General features: G+C 40.4%; 1 protein-coding gene across 6 annotated transcripts in view; it reads left to right on the top strand.

The window, feature by feature from the left end:
• The window catches only part of CARMIL1 (capping protein regulator and myosin 1 linker 1), a 192,701-nt gene that overhangs the window by 161,407 nt on the left and 13,607 nt on the right, over positions 1-17,687 (top strand). For 3 of the 6 annotated variants that reach the window (XM_039711045.1, XM_039711049.1, XM_039711044.1), the window contains 5 exons: positions 3,272-3,289; positions 7,235-7,301; positions 7,620-7,816; positions 11,780-11,886; positions 14,377-14,809. In XM_039711045.1, coding sequence (XP_039566979.1) covers positions 3,272-3,289; positions 7,235-7,301; positions 7,620-7,816; positions 11,780-11,886; positions 14,377-14,809 — 822 coding nt within the window. The remainder of the gene's footprint in view (positions 1-3,271; positions 3,290-7,234; positions 7,302-7,619; positions 7,817-11,779; positions 11,887-14,376; positions 14,810-17,687) is intronic. The other 3 variants (XM_039711046.1, XM_039711050.1, XM_039711047.1) reach the window with 1 other exon arrangement.

Below are 17,687 nucleotides of genomic sequence, written 5' to 3'. Positions count from 1 at the left end.
CCTTGCAGGATACTAATTCAGAATATGGAATTAAACATTTGGTTTAGTAGTTTTAGGAACCACTCAGTTTAATTTGTGTGTCTGATTTTTCTCTCTTCATAGTGAAAGCTGTGGTTGTTTTTATGCAGGAATGTTTATTAGCAGGAATTTTTATATGCCTTAAAATATGCAAGTGCAGAATTATTAATTAAAAGAAAATACTGAAATATTTGATGAAACATCAGAGTACATGTGTCACATCTCAGCAAGCAGAAAAGCAAAGGTTTCTTGGCTAGTGAAATATTACAAGCTCAAGGGCAAATCTACTGAGCTTATCTTACTGCAGTGCTACTCTTTTTCTTTCAGAAAATATTTCTGTACAAAGTAATTCAAAAGGTCAGGGTGGTTTATATGAGACTAATTGAATTAATACTGAACCCATAGCTCCTTCTCTAGAAATTCAGCTCTTCAGGGAGGGAAGGAAACAAACATACTCCTGAAACTTATATATAGATTATTTGTACGTTGTATTTATTTACACTATTTACTCTATCTATCTATCTATCTATCTATCTATCTATCTATCTATCTATCATATTTCCATATAGAGTACAGAACTCTGAAATATGAAGGTAAGGACTGATATGCTGATGTGAAAAAGCATAGCTCCTACATTCAGGATTGTGAGGGGCTTTACTCTCCTGTCTACTGAAAAATAGTCCATTAGGTGTCACAGATTTCAGCATTGCATTTAACTTATCAAGGACGATGGCACTCAAGGGGCAGATTCTAAGGACAGTGGCTCAGGTTACTGTCACTGCTAGTGGGAAGTGCATCACTGGTTTTTGGAAGCCACATGGGGGGTTTCACCCTGGAAATCACGTCATAAAATATTTTGTAGTTGAAGTAAGCAATAGCAGCTTCCTGGTTCCTAAGGTTTTCTATACAGATGGTGAGATACCTGCCAGTCCAAAGATGTCATGTGCAAAACCCAGAACTGGTCAATTTGCTGCTCTGCTTTGTTAAGAAATTTTTTTCTTTTTTTTTTTCTTTTTTTTTTTTAATGAGAAAACACATGTATGACACTGTCAGAGGTAGTTAGGCGACTAAAAGAAGAGTGGGAAACATTGATTGAATGAACTGGTGTCATGGCAGCTTTACAGGTCAGAATTCCTTACAGCAAAAGAAAACAACAGGACTTGTGATAAAATGCCTTGTTTTCTTACACCTCTTTCTTAAAAAGGCGTACCCCACAAAATGCATACAGCTGAAATGGTATAGCACTGGATAAATATGTTCTGTAAAATTCCTTTGAAATATTTTTATGACATCTCAAACCTCACTGGCACATTGTTAGAATTCCCCGATGCAGTTTCTGATTTTGTTTGGGTTTAATTTTCTAGGGATTTTTGGTTGTAGGTTGGTATTTCATCTTAGGGGATGGTCCATGTACACTGTGAGGCAGACCACTTCATGTTGCAATTATGCTGAGACCAAACAAGGAGGGGAAAGGTTGAGAGGCGTCCTGGTCTCTAGCACTTCAGGGGTCTGGACACTGGCATTAGGTTCCCTGTAGAGCAGCCAGATTCCTTGGTGACTTCAGGCAAGTCCCTTGGTCTTTGCTTTACTTAATGGTGCTTCCTTGTCTAACCTGTTGCCTGCCGGTGGGCCTCTCTCTCCCTCCTTACTCCCCACACAAGGTGTTTAACACCTTTTAAGTGCCTCAGTGGTTGGGAGACCACTGAAGCATGGAAGGTAGGAGTTTCCATAAGCCCTTGTTGGATCAGGACCATAGACTGTAAACTCTCTCAAATCCTCAAATTGCTTCCATTTATTTGGGTTACTTTGCACTTTGGTCCTAAACACATTTCCAGCTGCATATATAATACAAATAACTTTCCTGCCTCTGCATTAAAAACACAGAAAATGCTGGACTACTGGCACGAATGCTGTCTGAAAGAGAATCAGTGTTGCAGGTTTATTTTTCAAAGTGTGCAGGAGCACTTGTTTAAGATTGTATCAGTTTTTGAGGTGTTTGTCAATTGGTTCTGCAGTCTTCCCAGCAATCTCAGAGCAGGTGTAGTGATTGGTAGTGTAGAAGATGGGCAATAGGAGCGAGAATGTAGATTCTGACAGTGAAATTGAGTCAGAGTGTATGTGTGCATGGATAGCATACAGAAATGAGAGTAATGAGGTGGTTTGCCAGAATCACTGCTAGCTGAGAGCTCTTGCATATAGCCAATGTTTCTGAGGGTAAAATGAAATAAAGACAAAAAAAACCCCAAAACCCTGAGGCAAAACCCCAACAAACAAACAACTGACCCTGAGGACAGTACGAAAATAAAGGAGAGGATCTGGGTGCAAGAACATGCAGCACTTTCTTGACAAGATGCTTAATCCAGGCCATGACTACTTCTGCCACCTGCAGAAAAACATTCTGCTAACACCTGCAGTGGTGTAATAGCAGTTCCCATTCAACTTGAAAACAAAAGCAGACTTCTAATAATTGTTTGTTTCTAAGCCTAAATTCGGGAGGAGCATGGCTGGTCTTGAGCCATAGAAGAGATGGGATACGGCATTTGGGATTGCTTCATTTCCTGTGATGGCTGTGCTGCTTCCTTTTTTTGCTTATAATTTTTGAAGGGAAGAGAAAAGGTTGTGCTTTAGTCATGAAACAGCATCTTTCTCATGTGCCAAAAGTGCTTGAAAGTCTGTGCCTGTAAACCTCCTTATGGGAAGGAGAAATACTGTTGCTATTGTTTAGTTTTATTTAAACCTCAGTAGAACAGACTTCCATCCTTTTTCATACCTTCAAGAGAAGCTTTGTTTTATTTTCCTTGCTTGCACACCACAGCAAACTGGCAACTTTTAATTCAGCTTCTTCCTTCACACTAGGAAGTAGGAGAATTATGTTTTTTTTTCTCGCTACTAGTGACAGCAAAATGGAAAAACACAGTATATTGGGACAGTAGGTAGCAGGTTGGCACCATTGATGAGTGCCTTATATTGGAAACAAATGTCAGAAAACCTTAATTTGTCCCAGTGTAGATCAAACAAGTGAGCACATATTTCTCTGGTTATCCTCTGGAAATGCAAATTTGTATAGCACTTCCAAGTACAGGGGATTTTTACCTCATTCTTGCATGTCACCTTTCCTGCTGAGACTTCCAAGTGTTTTGGCTTTAGTTTGCTTTATTTTGGTGATTCCTGGTTTTGCCTCCTTTCCTGAGAACTGCTATTGCTTTGTCTTCCCCATTCATATTCTTTTTTCTTTCTTTTTTGCTGCATGGAGACTCTCTGCTGTACAAGTGTAAGTATTTTTTTAGCTCTGCTGTTTCTGGCCTACTTGTTTATGTTTTTGTGCTCCATTTGCCTCTGTACTGCCTTGAGAGTCTCCTGGGAGACTGTAGTGCCATCATCTGCACTTACAAATGAAATAGGCAGTGGTTCAGGAATGAGATTGGATTTACAAAAAGGTTCAGCTAATGTAGCATCTGAATTTAAGGGATCCCTTGGTTGTAAGACCAAACCAAAGCAGAGTGCTGATGTTGGAGGTATAAGCACAAATATTACTGCTCAGAAGGAAAATCTATTCAGTTGGTTTTAAATTCAAGCATCATACAGCTTAATGAAAGAATAGTCCTTAACATGTTCTCAAAGCTGAAAACCCATATGTTGAAGGGAGTCTAGTTGGGGAGATAAATTTCAAGAGGGAGCAGCAAGTTGTTCATTAGTTTGTTTGAAATCTTCTGAAAGGGAAGTGACAGAAGGGTCACAGAGCATCTCTGTATCTAATAGGATTGAATATAAATTACTTTGAAGTAGGAAGAGAAAAACATGGAAATAAGCATATCCCTCGGCACTGAGAGTAATTTCAATTATCTGTATAAACAAAGAGAATATCTGAGACCCTGTTTCTGAAAGTACATTGTTTTCCAGCATTCAAATTAGAACGATTTCAGTTGTTTTTAATTCCCAAGGTACTAGTGTTCTTCCACAGCTGGTAATACCATTTCAGACAACTCCAGAGAGCTCAGATAGTTTTGTGAGGAAGGCAGTCAGAAGGGAAGAATCTGGAAAAGTGATCATGGGAAGAGATCCTGGGAGCTTAAAGTTAGCAAGGGCACATGACAGTGTGTAAATAAGCCCTTATTTGGAAGTGTGGTAGAGATCTGCTGGCCCACATCTGCTGCAGAAGGATACATTCATGGAGCCATCTCCTGAGATCTCAGTTGCATAGGTGCATGCAGACTTCCAAGAAGTCCTCTCAAATTCCAGAGATGCAGTTAATATTTCTATCTGTTCTGCCAAGCAGCCTACAATGTGCTCATGGAAAAGTAGGCAACACAAGGAGGAATTCAGGAGGTGGTATGCTAGAATGGAAAGTCTGTGGAAGTTGTGTATTAGAGGTGATACTAACAGCTATTCCTCTGTCATGGCCACAAGGGATGCATAAGGCTGCAGAGCCACGTTGTGCTTGTGGGGCCAGAGGTGGTGAGAAGGCAGAAGATGTGCTTCTGCCAAAGCTGAACTGCTTCCATGAAATACAGGAAATGGGAGTCAGGCTGGGGAGTTCAGATATCTCCTCTAGCAATGACATGTGCACTGCTGCTGTAGCAGACTGCGTGGTGGCTGAGATGTTAAGCAGAGATTAAGCCTAATATTTTGTAAAAGAGCACACTGGCCTATTTAAATTAATGCTTTGACCCATTTTGCTCTGCGTGTGATCTAGAAAGTTCACTTGGCAAGAAGCCTTTCATCTGTGCACTTCCTAAACAGGCTAGAAAACAGAAGGTTTTCAAATAAAAGTGTATGTGGAGCTGTTATTCATGCTGTTAAAGCAAATGGGAAGCATCTCTATCCCTCTGCCTTTATCCCCAGCAACCAAGCTGCTGATGGATCATGCCAAGCTGACAGTAAGTTACAGCAGAGACTGGCTTATGGTCATCAGCACAAGCTCTGCAGGGTGATCTGGGGGCATTTTCTTGTCTGGGAAGGAAAATGAAATTATTCTGTTCCTGGCTGTTGGAGAAGTATTTGGAGCATTCCAGTCCTTGCACAGGAACCTCAAAACTTGCCCTGTGCTGTTTTGCATTGGTGCCCTGGGCCGAGGCAGCTGCCAACTTGTCTGTGTTCATGCACTGAGAACACTGGCTGTGCAGCTGCTGAGTGACCAGAGCTCTTCCATCAGCTGTGTGTTCTGTCCTCCCTTCTGGTCTTCTTCAGCACAGGAGTTGCTATATATACTAAATGTAACTTCCAGTCACACCACCCAAAATAATTGTGAAACAGACCAAAATGCATGTGAATGTACCTTCACTAGAGAAAGGGGCTATGTCTGGAAATGAAACCAGGACTACTGGTAGTGACTTGTGATTGCTGTCCCCCAAATGCTGAGCTGCTTCAACTCTTTCTTACATGAGGTGTGAATGCTTTGGTTCATTCAGGTTTGGGGGATGGATGGACAGCTGTTGAGGTGTGCAGTTCGGAGGCTGCACAGCTGCCTACCTCTTGCACAGTCCACTGCAGTTGTGGCTGAAAAAATTCAGCACCTCTCCAGCCACTCACCATCGAATTCATTGCATTTAATTTATTGGTAACTCTGAAAGTAGTGTCTGGCCTTTTGATGCAGCAACACTTTGCCTGCTCATTAGTGTCAGAGTGAGTCTGCTCAGGTGGCAAACTACTTCCTGGCTAATCTTGAAACTATTGTGTCATTTACTGATGCTTGTCAAATGTGGAAGTGAAAACCTGCAACAGCTGAAGGTATCTTTTTTTCCCAACAATGTACATGTCAATAAAACCAGAGCTCTGTTGCCCAGGCAGTGTTGTCACTGCCCACTCTGTAGTCTTCAAGTTCTCTTCTGATCTTGACAACATGGGTAATAGCTGTCCTGTCACAAAAATCTGTCATAACCCTGAGCATGTGAGTAGTGGCGTAATGATCCTCGGGACTACTTTGGGAATATGAATTCAAAACATGCGAGTCAGAACATGTGCACTGAACATTCCATACATAAAAAACTAGCAAATGTTTGTCTTAAACAGTTCATGATTTGTCTGAAATGTTTATGCCAACTATGTTTTTTTTCTGGCTGATATAAAATTGATACTCCTAACCATCATTAACAATTCTGTTAATGAGTGGCAAGCCATAACATCTTGCTGACTGATACTCCAGAATTTGAAGCCACTAGATTTGAAGTCACAAGGCTTCAAGACTAGCAGGTTAATGGAAGTATGTGGGTATCACTAAAGCCAGTATGCACAACTCTACCACAAAAGGAGCACATATTTATAGAAGCTGAGTGATTTTAAATTAACTCTTGAGAAAACCTTCAGTTCAACTTTTAAACACAAAGTCTGAGAATGCTGGGCTATGTTAAGAGGTTTGGAATTGGTGATGCATCCATTTCCTGTAGCAAAACTGTCTTTATTGCCATGCAAACTTTCAGAAGGCTTCAGTCAAGACAAGGCAGACAACTTTCTTCCAAAAAGAATTAAATTAAATCTTAAGTCTGGGTATTTGTGCACTTAAGGCACCGTACTCCTTTTTTTGGCAACGTGAGGATCAGAAGGCTGATAGCAGTAATTCAGTAATTGTGTTGAACGTATGCTGAACTTTCCACCTCTTCTCAATGTGTCTTAAGTCCAGGAAAGTCATGTGTTTGCTACAGATACTGCCAACACTGACAGGGTGGTTTTGTTTTTTGAAGGAGGGCTGTATTCTCCAAGGCTCATCTTCCTAGGGAAGTTTGGTGAGCTGTGTGGTGGTGTCCAGAAGCACAGATTCCCAGTAACATGCCACTAACAAATGAACTGAGGAAGTGTTTTTTGTAGCAAAAATAAAAGCCAGAACAAGGGGTAGACTATTCCTGGTATTGTCATTAACTGCAGTCTTGGACAAAGTAATTAAGTCTTAAATGAGTCCCTCATGATCTCTACAGAGGTAAGATTTTAATAGTTCCCTTGTTTTACAGTTGGAGATCAAAGAGTTAATGCTTGGACAATTTCAGTAATCATCCTGTGTGCACTTTTAGTAAGGAAAAACTAATTACCTCCCTGGTTCTGTTCAAAGTCAGTTAAAATATAAATTTAGAAAAAGTTCTGAATGTATGAGAGAGGGAGGAAAAATCCCATTCCCTTCTGGTGTTTATCAAATAAGATCTTTATATGGCTCATAGGCTTGAAAAACTGTTTTGTTGTAATTTCTTTTGTCCCCTAAACTAATTTTTCTTTTGTTTTGTGTTGATAGATGACTCCTAAATCAAAAAGGAAAAGCATCCACAGTAGAATGCTCCGGCCAGTGTCCAGAGCTTTTGGTAAGTGAGAATTCCTTAAAACTATTTTGTTTCTTTGCTTGCCTGAGGTGGTTCTAGATGGTTCTTGATAGAATAGCACAGGTGATTCTCCCTCCCTCTGGATTGCATTTGTGGCCCACACTGGCTGCTTTGTTTTGGGACTCTGCTAATGCATTTTATAGTAAATAGTTGCTCACAGTGCTCTCTCTGCTCACAGAGATGTTGTGGCTAGAGTTTCTGAATGTGCTTATAATTATTTGCCACCAGAAAGAAGAATTACATTGTCTTTTGTTTTAAATATTGTGTTAAATCTAATTAGAAAGTTTTGATTTCTCTTAGAAATGGAATTTGATCTAGATAAAGCACTGGAAGAAGTACCTATCCATATAGAAGACCCACCATTTCCTTCCAGCAGGCCAGACAAACGAACTTCTGGATTCATTTCAGAGCTGCCATCAGAAGAAGGAAGAAAACTAGAACACTTTACAAAATTAAGGCCCAAAAGGAATAAAAAGCAGCAGCCCAGCCAAGCAGCAGTGAGTCTACATTAAAATATTGCTGGCAATGTCATGTGTTGATTGCTTTTTGCCATAAGTCAGGTCTTGCAGTGTAATGAGGACAATGGTTGAAGGTGTAAAAGCCGTAAGCAACTACATAATTTTTCTTCTAGTATTCATGTCTTTCAGTGTGCTATCCCTATTACAAGCTTTTTGTCTTGTTTGACACGGCCTAAATCCAGGATGTGTTTTATCCTTTTTTACTTTGCTTTTGTTTGGTTTTTTTTTTCCATGGAAGCAGTTTCTGGAGGTGCTTGGAGCTTTCACAGGAAATGCACAAAATATCATGAGACTTTTCAATTATATTGTAAGGGTTTGTTGAGTCTTAATCCTTTTTTCTGCCTGCATTAAGATGTGCTAACTTGGCATGAATTCTTTCTATCAGCTCTCAGAGGAGCTGCTCTGTGACACCCAGCTTCCCACAGCTCCTAAACTGAAGATGGTGTTTGGGCCAGCAAATCTGCATAGTCACAGATCTGCTTTTCATGCTGGAGCCTGCCTTAGAAAGGCAAAACAGAAGAGCACTGTCTGTTCACGAAAGGCATTGGTGTGAACTCAATATACGTGCGTGGAGTTCCCACAGCTCCATTTCCTTGGCACATGGCATCAGTAAAGATTTATTTCTGTGATGGTGTGTCCTCAGGGTATGTGAGGACAGATCTGGAGGAGTTACAGTTATCTCACAGCAACAGAGCACAGCTGATAAGTAGCCCCATCAAGGGGCAGCCGTGTCCTCTCTGTGTTAAATGCCTATGGTATCTTCTGCTTCCTGAGGATTTCCAATTGAGAGGATCCATGAAAATTTCCCTAATGCTGGGAAAGATCATATCAGGCAGTGAAGTGCTTTTTGTACCACTTGGAAAGGGAGAAACATTCAAGCAAAGGGAATATTCAGACCAACTTTCCATTCCCTTGTGCTTCACTGGGAAGGTTAGAGGCAGCAGAAGAATGGATTTGTCTCCATATAGTGAAAACACATCTGTGTTTACTCTCCCAGTTCCACTGCTGCAGAACACACATGTTTTCCCAGTTGCTTCCAAGCTCAGTGCATCCTGTGCCATCACAAGGAAGTGCAAGGAGTAGGGTGTGGGAGGGGCAAGTGCTTCACTACCAGACATGGAACTACCATGCAGTATCTTCTTCAATGGCAACAAAAATGTTACTCCTTGTAGAGAAGTCTTACTTCCCATGATAGTGCAGTGTTGTGGGAATGCTCATCCATATTGAATTAATTAGGAGATTGGGAGTTTATTTAGTTGCAGATATTGAAAGGAGCTTTTTTTTCCTTAAACCAGTTTGTCCCTCCCTGTCTTGTTTTTATGAACCACTTAGTTCCTTACTAGTTCTGACCTCAAAATGAGTCCAAACAAATTTTTGAAAGACTTAAGATGTTTATTTTGATGGTTCTGAAAATGAAACAGATTTTGGAGGTCAGAGTCATGAGTGGACTGTGACATTGCTTGCAGAGTTGATTTGCTGCTGGTTTTTCCACTTCAAGAATACAGAAAGCAGTGCTTAGGGAAAGCACTTGAAATGTAAGAGGCAAAATCTTGACTTTTTCTGCCACTTAAAGCAGCTCTGTTGGGTTGTTTGCTGTTCCCCTTATTTGTATTTAGCCGTACTTCTCTGGTTTTGCTGGAAAACAGATTTGATCTTTAAAAGCTGAAAAATGTAAGAAAAAAGGAGAAAATGGAGAAGAAATAGAAACAAACTTCTAACTTGAGTTGGGTGGGTGGCAGAAGAAAGATTTAGAGTTTTGTCAGAGTTTCTACTGGAATGAGAATGAGTGTTTAGAGAGGGGGGAAATGAGAGGGAAAAAAATAAAAACTCAAAGCCATCCAGTCTCAAGTAGCTTTAACTTTGAAGCAAAATGATAAAACAGTTGTTTATAATTTAGATTTTTGTGAGATCTTAACCTCATGAGTTCTTCCTTCATGTGTGAAGATTTACTACAGCAAAGGAGGTGAATCTCTAATGTATGAAAGAGATTGTGATTCATCTTATTTATTTCTGCTTCAAAGCCATTTTTCTCCTTAACAAAGAAACATGCTTGCTTTTAAACTTAAGCTTAAAAAAGAAATAAAAAAGGACAAATGAAGACTTAACACTTGGGGTTTTTTTGAGAGTCAGGAGTGTAAAACGCAAAATAAACCAGAGCTCAGTCTTGCACTTAATGGTGGTACTAAAAGGTGTTACAATAAACAGCTATAAGAATATCCTGTACCTTGAGGACCTTATTAGACCATCAACATTTCTGTACATATTTTATTATTTGTAGGGAACTTGCCGCCGTTTCAGATGCAAATTATTTTCTCTTTATGAGGTAGATCTTCTCACTTGCTGTAGATCATTGGATCCTGGAATTAGCTCCCCTTCACGAGATGCTCTTGCTTTTGATACTTTTATGTTTATTCCTACTACCTGGAGGACTACAGTATCAATATGCAGTGGCTTCTCATTTCTGGTAAAATGCGTCATTCGCTTCTATTTTGTGTTTTTTGAGGCGCCAGTGATAAGGGGTTTGTCACCGAGACCAACCCAGATAAAGGCATGTGCACCCCTGCCTACTATGAGATGTTCCAGCTAAGCAAGCTCGCTACAGAACATACCAAAGTTGGAAATCTGATAAATCATTGTGCTAATTTAGAACAGAACTGTTCTTTATAGAAAATCTATTGCTAGTTTGACTGGCAGCAAAGCAGTCATTACCAGGTGGGCTCCTTTCAGATCAGTATTAGATTGCTACGGCAGGTATCAATAAAATATTAACTGTTATCTTTGATAACAAAAATAACAGGGTTCAGGAATGGAAAGTTAAAAGTTTCATGGCTCTGTCAAAGCATGGTTAACATGGAGCCCACTTTTCTGACTTAATGAGACTGGGTTTGATATTAATAGCAGCTTTTAAGAGTATTGAAGCATAGAAAGTTTGTATTCCACATCAGAAAAGAAGCTGGGATTGCTCTTGAGTTATAGTGGCAACTAGGAGATTCCTTGATTTGAATTGTTTCAAATAACAAACCCTGTTATTTTGTGTCCTGGTTCCTAGCACTACCAAGAATACAAATGGGCTGGGTCTTGGGGAGTCCTCTGTAGTCATCTAAAAGGTTTCCATGTGGCATTTGAATTAAAGAAAGTCTCTTTACTGGTAATAGAGCTTTTCCACATCAAAGCCAGGTACAGGAGCTAGACCACATGAGAAATCATCCCAGTAGACTGCTTGTTTCATCTTCAGGAGGCTGCAGAGTCACCAGCTAATCTTCACAGGGCCTTTGTGGTTGGCAGGTATTTCAAAGCCAGCCTGGTTTATATGCCTGAAGTCACCCATATTCAACATGTGGGCATTGAAATCAAAGATGGGGAGCAAGTTAGTTGTTTTCAGACATTGAGCAAAAGTCTGTGTTTGGTTCCTAAAATGGAACACCTGATTCTGTATTTAGAGTCTCTGCTTTTAGAAGTGCTAGATTGAATGAATTATAGAAGTCTCTATTAGCCTGCTGGAGTTCTGTTTCTAAATCTCTAAGTCCAAAATCCAGTACATAGGTTTTTCTCCAGAGAAACAACTGGCTGTTGAAAATATTTTCTCTTCAGGTCACCACCTGATCAGGATTTATTTTTTCTGTGTTTTGTTGCATAGGATTTATTTTGTCTGTGTCTTGTTGCTTGTCTGACTGACCTCTATTCTCTCAAGCCCAAGGCATTTGATTCCTGGCCTCATGCATTGCAGCATCCAGCTTGTCACTGATGTTTTGGGTTATTTTGCATTTGATGTAATGCATCAGCTGGCCTGACTAGAGGGGGAATTCCAGTGGTGATTCTGTTGTCTGCACTGATTTCTGGTTGGCACACAGAATTTTTATAGTGTCTTGTCTCTTAATTATTATCACTGGAGCAAACATGGTTGGAATATTATATAACAGAGAGAGTTTTTTCTTCTGTCAGGTGTCTGCTGGAGTACCACCAGAAGGGGATCAGAATGGTCTCATGGGGAGAGTGGATGAAGGTGTGGATGAATTTTTCACTAAGAAAGTGACAAAAATGGATTCAAAGTAAGTTTAAAAATTTTTTTAGAAATTATTAAAAAAAAAAGTCCATCTTGATAACTGGGCAAGCAGCACTTTCAAGCTGTGTTTGTCTCCTGTTCCCAATATCCAGGGGTGCTGTTGTCAAAGTCAGAAAATACCTTAGTAGTCAAGACATTGTGAATTCAATTACCTGCCCTTAAAAGTGGCTGCTTTGAAATGAATTGCTTTACTATACCATGCTGGGGGGATTTATGACTAGTGTTTATTTTTATAATTCAGTTGACTTCATTTTACCCTTCAGTGAAGCTCGTTAGAGCTGAAGCAGAGCTTTGTATTGGTTGAGAGTCTCCCCAGTGCTCATTGTACACATGGTGTTTCTCTCTAGTGAGGAGTGCTGTTGGGTACAGCATTTTCATAGATGACAGTAGATTTATGCTGGTTTTGAAATATGTTAAAGATGTGTTTCACCAATTTGTAGTATTCCAGATTTAAGCAAAACACTAATCTGAAAGATGTCTCTTTCTTTATATGAGGGTTATAGAGCTTATGCAGTTGCTTTGGAGCTGGCTGTATATTTACAGAACCATGCATGTAGATGTTCTTGAATTCATGCATGTTTGTGCACATGCACTGAAAGATGTCTCTTTCTTTATATGAGGGTTATAGAGCTTATGCAGTTGCTTTGGAGCTGGCTGTATATTTACAGAACCATGCATTCTTGGTGTTCTTGAATTCATGCATGTTTGTGCATATGCATATACAGAGGATTTCTATAACTAAATGAAAAAGCAAGGGTGATTTCCAGGCAACTTGGAATGACCCTTTCTCCATTAAGGAAAACAGTAAGTGTGACTGGTGGATAACTATGCCAGGAAAAGCAAATGTTCTGAAGTCACTATGAGTTATAGATATCTATAGTGACACATGAAGCCATGTGTGATATACTATGAGGAGGCATGAAATTATGGTAGCTTTGAAAAATGTCCTAAGCAGGTTAAGTTCAGGGTGCTCACAGGCTTGCAGTCTCCTGTGCTTCCCTTGGGTGCCTGCCAGCTGCTCATTTCAGATGTCCTGTGAACTTGCACCATCCCTGCTTGCCCATCCCTGACCATGCTCTTTGCTAAGGATCTTTATTTGGGACACCACTGGCTCTTTCCAGTTTGCGTGCTTTTATGTGAATGTGTACGTGTTCAGCTTTGCCCTTAAGTGTGAATACTCTGCTCAGAAGATGCCTCTAGAAAATCTTAGTGGCAGGGGGGCTCTTTAGGGATTGGTTTTGCTTGTTTGCTCTTTTGGGTTTTGTGGTTTCTGGTTGGTTTTTTGTTTGTTGTTTTTGTTGTTGTTGGTTGGTTTTTTTGCGGGGGAGGGTTTGGGTGGGGTTTTTTTTTTGGCGGGGGGGTTTGTTTTTGGTTTTGCTTGTTTGCTCTTTTGGGTTTTGTGGTTTCTGGTTGTTTTTTTGTTTGTTGGGGTTTTTTTTTGTTGTTGTTGTTGGCTGGTTGGTTGGTTTTTTTTGGGGGGAGGGTTTGGGTGGGTTTTTTTTTTTGGTGGGGGGGGGTTGTTTTTTTGTTTTTTTTTTTGAAGATGAGCATCTGCACTATAAAAGTGACCTCTGTATTCTTACTGAGAGAAAGTGGCTGTGCCAGCTATTTCCTCTTTCAAGCAGGGCCTTTAAGGAACAAGATCTCCCAAAAGCCATGTTAAACATGTGCCTAGATCAGTTCTTCTCCTTTTACTAATAGGCAGGTGCAAACCACGGGCAGTGCATTCTGGAAACAGAGCAGAGTGAAATTGTTTGTTGCGGTGGGTTGACCCTGTGCCCACCATAGCTGCTCTATCACTCCCCTCCTGCTGGACAGAGGAGAGAAAATATAATGAGCAGCTTTTTGGTTGAGATAAGGGCAGGGGGAGATGTCTTGCCAGTTACTGTCATGGGCAAAACAGACTCAACTTGGAGAAAAATAAATTAAATATATTACCAAACAAATCAGTCTATGAGAAATAAATCAAATCTTAAAAATACCTCTCCCCACCACTCCCTCTTTCCAGGGCTCAACTTCACTCCTGATTTTCTCTACCCTCTCCTCCCCAGAGGCACCAGGGACAGGGAATGGTGGCTGCAATCAGTTTATCATACATTCTCTGCTGCTTCTTCCACTTCAGCAGGAGGACTCCTTACACAGAAGCCACTCCTGTAGACTCCCTGATACCAAAACCTGCTCATGCAAACCCAATATCCATGTGCATAGACAGCTTGGTTAGAGTTGTTTGGTGTTATAAACAGCTGGATGCCCAGTGCAGATGAAACAACTGCACAAAGCAGCACAGGAACCTCATGATTATATGATGAGTGCTAATTGTCCTGTTGTTTATATAGGGACACCAGGTAATGATTTGGCCTAGGGCAATATATGGGTCATAGAAAACATTAGCTTTGCCTGGAAGAAGTCATTCAATACTATTTAAAAAGGGAGGAGGGGAGTGGAGAAAAGTTTGAAATGTCTGTGTCTTTTTCAGGAGACCATCAACTAAAAGTTCAGACAGCAGCGAGCACAGTGAAGCAGGTGATGAGAAGAAGAAAAGGGACTCAAGGAAGAGTGGTTTCCTTAACTTAATCAAATCAAGAAGCTCCAAATCCGAACGCCCCCAGACTGTGTCGGTGGCTGAGGAGCCCTCCTCGCCCAAGGTTGCTGCAAAAAGCCCAGCTTTAGACACAAGCAAGAAGGAGGCAAAGCCTGCAGAGCAGAACGGTGGCACAGAGCGATCTGAGGAATTAAAGACTCCAGACTCACTGGAGGAAGTGCAGACAGATGATGTGGGAAAAGCTGAGAAGGGTGACAGCAAGGGAAGCCCCCAGGGAGGCCGGAGGTACGGTGTGCAAGTGATGGGCAGTGGACTTCTCGCAGAAATGAAAGCCAAGCAGGAGAAGAGAGCAGCCTCTGCTCAAAAGGTGAAGGCAATTTGATTTCTTTTGAGTTATTAAAAAAAAAAGCCAAACCGTGTGTCTTCAGGAGAGGTGGTTTGGGACTGCAAGGGTTGGTAGCTGGGGCTTGACACATCAGTCCTGCTTTCCAACAGGGATTGTGGTGTTCCTGCAAGAGGACTGCTCTCTGCTGTGGTGGTTGACCACAAACAGCCTGGGCAAGGCACAGGCTGCACATGTGGAGCAGGATTTGCACCCTTGCACCTGCACTTTCACTCCCCTTGGGGACGGAGTGGCACCTGCCCTTGCACTTGGTGTCAGACCATCACAAACACAGAAGAGGACATGTAATTGTTTGCACATATCACAGAATAACTTGGGCCCAACTAGTAAGCCCAGCTCAGTATCTCCACTCTATATGATGTGTGGTTTGTTCACAGTGCATACAGGAATTGCTTCAAAAAAAGCCTGTCCTAGCTAAAACTAGGACAGGCTTCCTACTGTGTGCCCCTTGCACACAAATACCTCAGGTATGTGGCAGAGTTAACTACAGTGGTGGCTGGCTGTACTCTTGTCTTTCAGGAAAGTGCTATAGACAGATGGAGAAGTGTGCTGTGTATTAAATTATATATCCTATGCAGAGAAGTAAATCTGGCTACCAGTCACTGTTTACAATATTTAGCATATACTTTTCTTGTTGCACTTTTTGATTTTTATGTCCTTTTGTACCACACCTAATTATTTTTATGCCTTTGATTTATGTATTTAAAATACTAACAATGAAAGAAAGTAACCTGTTAAAAATTATTTCCAGTTGTCTGTCCAGATTCCCTTTGCTCTCTGTAGTTTTCTCTTCTGTGAAGTGCTGATCCTGAGCAGGAACTCTGCTTCACTCTGCAAATGTACAGAGTGGAATATCCTCCAAAGCATTCTGTGCTGGCCTATTTTGCCTGATGCCCATTTGCCATTGGTCTTCCCCGTTATTATCCTCTGCTTCCTGCCAGCTGCAATTGGCATATTTCACAAGTACCAAAGAATCAGCCTTTTTTCACTTCTCTCCTCCTCTTCCATGTGCAGGGCACTCAGATGTTCTCCATTTGCCATCACTGTCCTCTGTCATTTAAAAGGTGTTACCTTACAGTAAAGCTCCTCTTGTGCTTTGTTGTGTTTTCCTTCCTTTGACACGTACCGAGTTGTCTTGCTGTGGCCAAGCAAGGCACCCAAAGTCCATTTTTATCTTTCTTCATAGCCTTACAGTGCTTGCCATGATGTGTGAGCCATTCCTGCAGACACCAGAGTCTTGTCACAAGCAGATTCAAATTAATGCAGTTGTCTATGGATCATTAAAGGGATCCTCAGTGCAGAAACGATTTTTCTAAAGAATGACCAGTTCCTTCCTTTCTCGTTGATATTAAGTAATGCCCATGAATAGTCTCATTGACTTCTAAAGTACCAGGTTTTCAAATAAAATGCCATATGATTTTAAATAAGCATATTATGCCTTGCCTGTAATTTATAAAATACCAAGCTGTTCCAGATTATATTAATTTTTACAAGTGCATAATTGTGTATGCTTCATGCTCTTTGGGTTCTTAACATTTGTTATCTACAAGTCAAATCTGAGTCAAGTGAGTCAAATCTGGAAGGACGTGACTGAGGTAGAATATTAGCATGTGTAATTTTTCTTATAACTGGGGAAAGTAAAAGTCCTCTTCAATTGGTGAGCTTTCATAACATTAATTGGAAACTTTAATTTCATCCTTCAGAAGTAAAAGTTGTTGTTACCTATTCCAAGGTTTTGGGGTGTTGTTTTTTTTTACGACACTTAATTACTGGCTGGAAAGCTTAGTCCTCTTATTTCAGGTTTAAATGACAAGAAAATAATGTTATCAATCTTATTTTTTGTACAATTTTATATTTATGGAATGCAAAATTATGTCTTTATACATATACATATATAAAAGTGTGACAATAAAACTGAACTGAAATAGGAATATGCACACAGCAGAGTACTGAGTTATCTATCCTTAATGTTGCTCAGAGGAGACAGATTTGAACTGCTGTTCAAAAGCATTTTTCACATACTTCATCCATCACAATATCAAATAGTTTAGGTTTGCACTTTTATTCATGATACTCATGAAGGTGGAAATCATACAGTATCCTGACACCTGAGCTGCAGAGACAGCATCCCTCTGCAACATTGTTTAGGATGGTTATGATATCAAGTTCTGTAATATTTTCAAATTTATCAGAATTTCAGTATGATAGAAAATTGTATTTTCCTGTAAGGTACAGATGGCTGCTTATATTCTGAGCTATTTTACATGAAAACAAAGCCAGAAGGAATTTACTATTTCATTCATACCCTACCACAGTCTTGTTACAGATAAAAGTGATGAGCAGGTGCAGAGTACATGGAAAGATGGTAAATGCATTTTTGTTTTCTTTTGCTTAGAATACGACGTGGGAATTGGCACTAATGGTAGAGTCAAGTGTTTGGAGATCAGTGTTGCCTCAGGGCACGCATAAATAGATCTTTTAGCTCCATCTAGTGTTACACACTGGATTTTTAAATACCTGAGCAAGGCCCACGAGAAAACCATCATTTATAGCCTGTTTATTCCCTCTCAGTGGCAACCATCTCTGCAGTGTTTCCCAGCTTTGCACAAATTCCTATTAAAAATGCAGCCTGGGCATTATTTATCTACATGATGAATTCACCTGCATTGATATGACTTCTCAGGGTAAATTTTTGTTGCCAGAGTTAAGTGTTGTCTGGGGACCATAAGCTGTTTGTAATGAGTGTACAGTAGGTAGCCAACATGCTCACATCCTAATTGCATTTTTAAGTACTACACTAATAGGTACCAAAACTGGCTTTTCTGCTTGTCTCAGTACATGG

The sequence above is a fragment of the Passer montanus genome, unplaced genomic scaffold, assembly GCF_014805655.1.
Source record: "Passer montanus isolate IOZ18808 unplaced genomic scaffold, ASM1480565v1 scaffold24, whole genome shotgun sequence".
Lineage (NCBI taxonomy): Eukaryota > Metazoa > Chordata > Aves > Passeriformes > Passeridae > Passer > Passer montanus.
The sequence above is the reverse complement of the archived record's forward strand: the minus strand, read 5'-3'. Positions and strand labels throughout refer to the sequence as shown.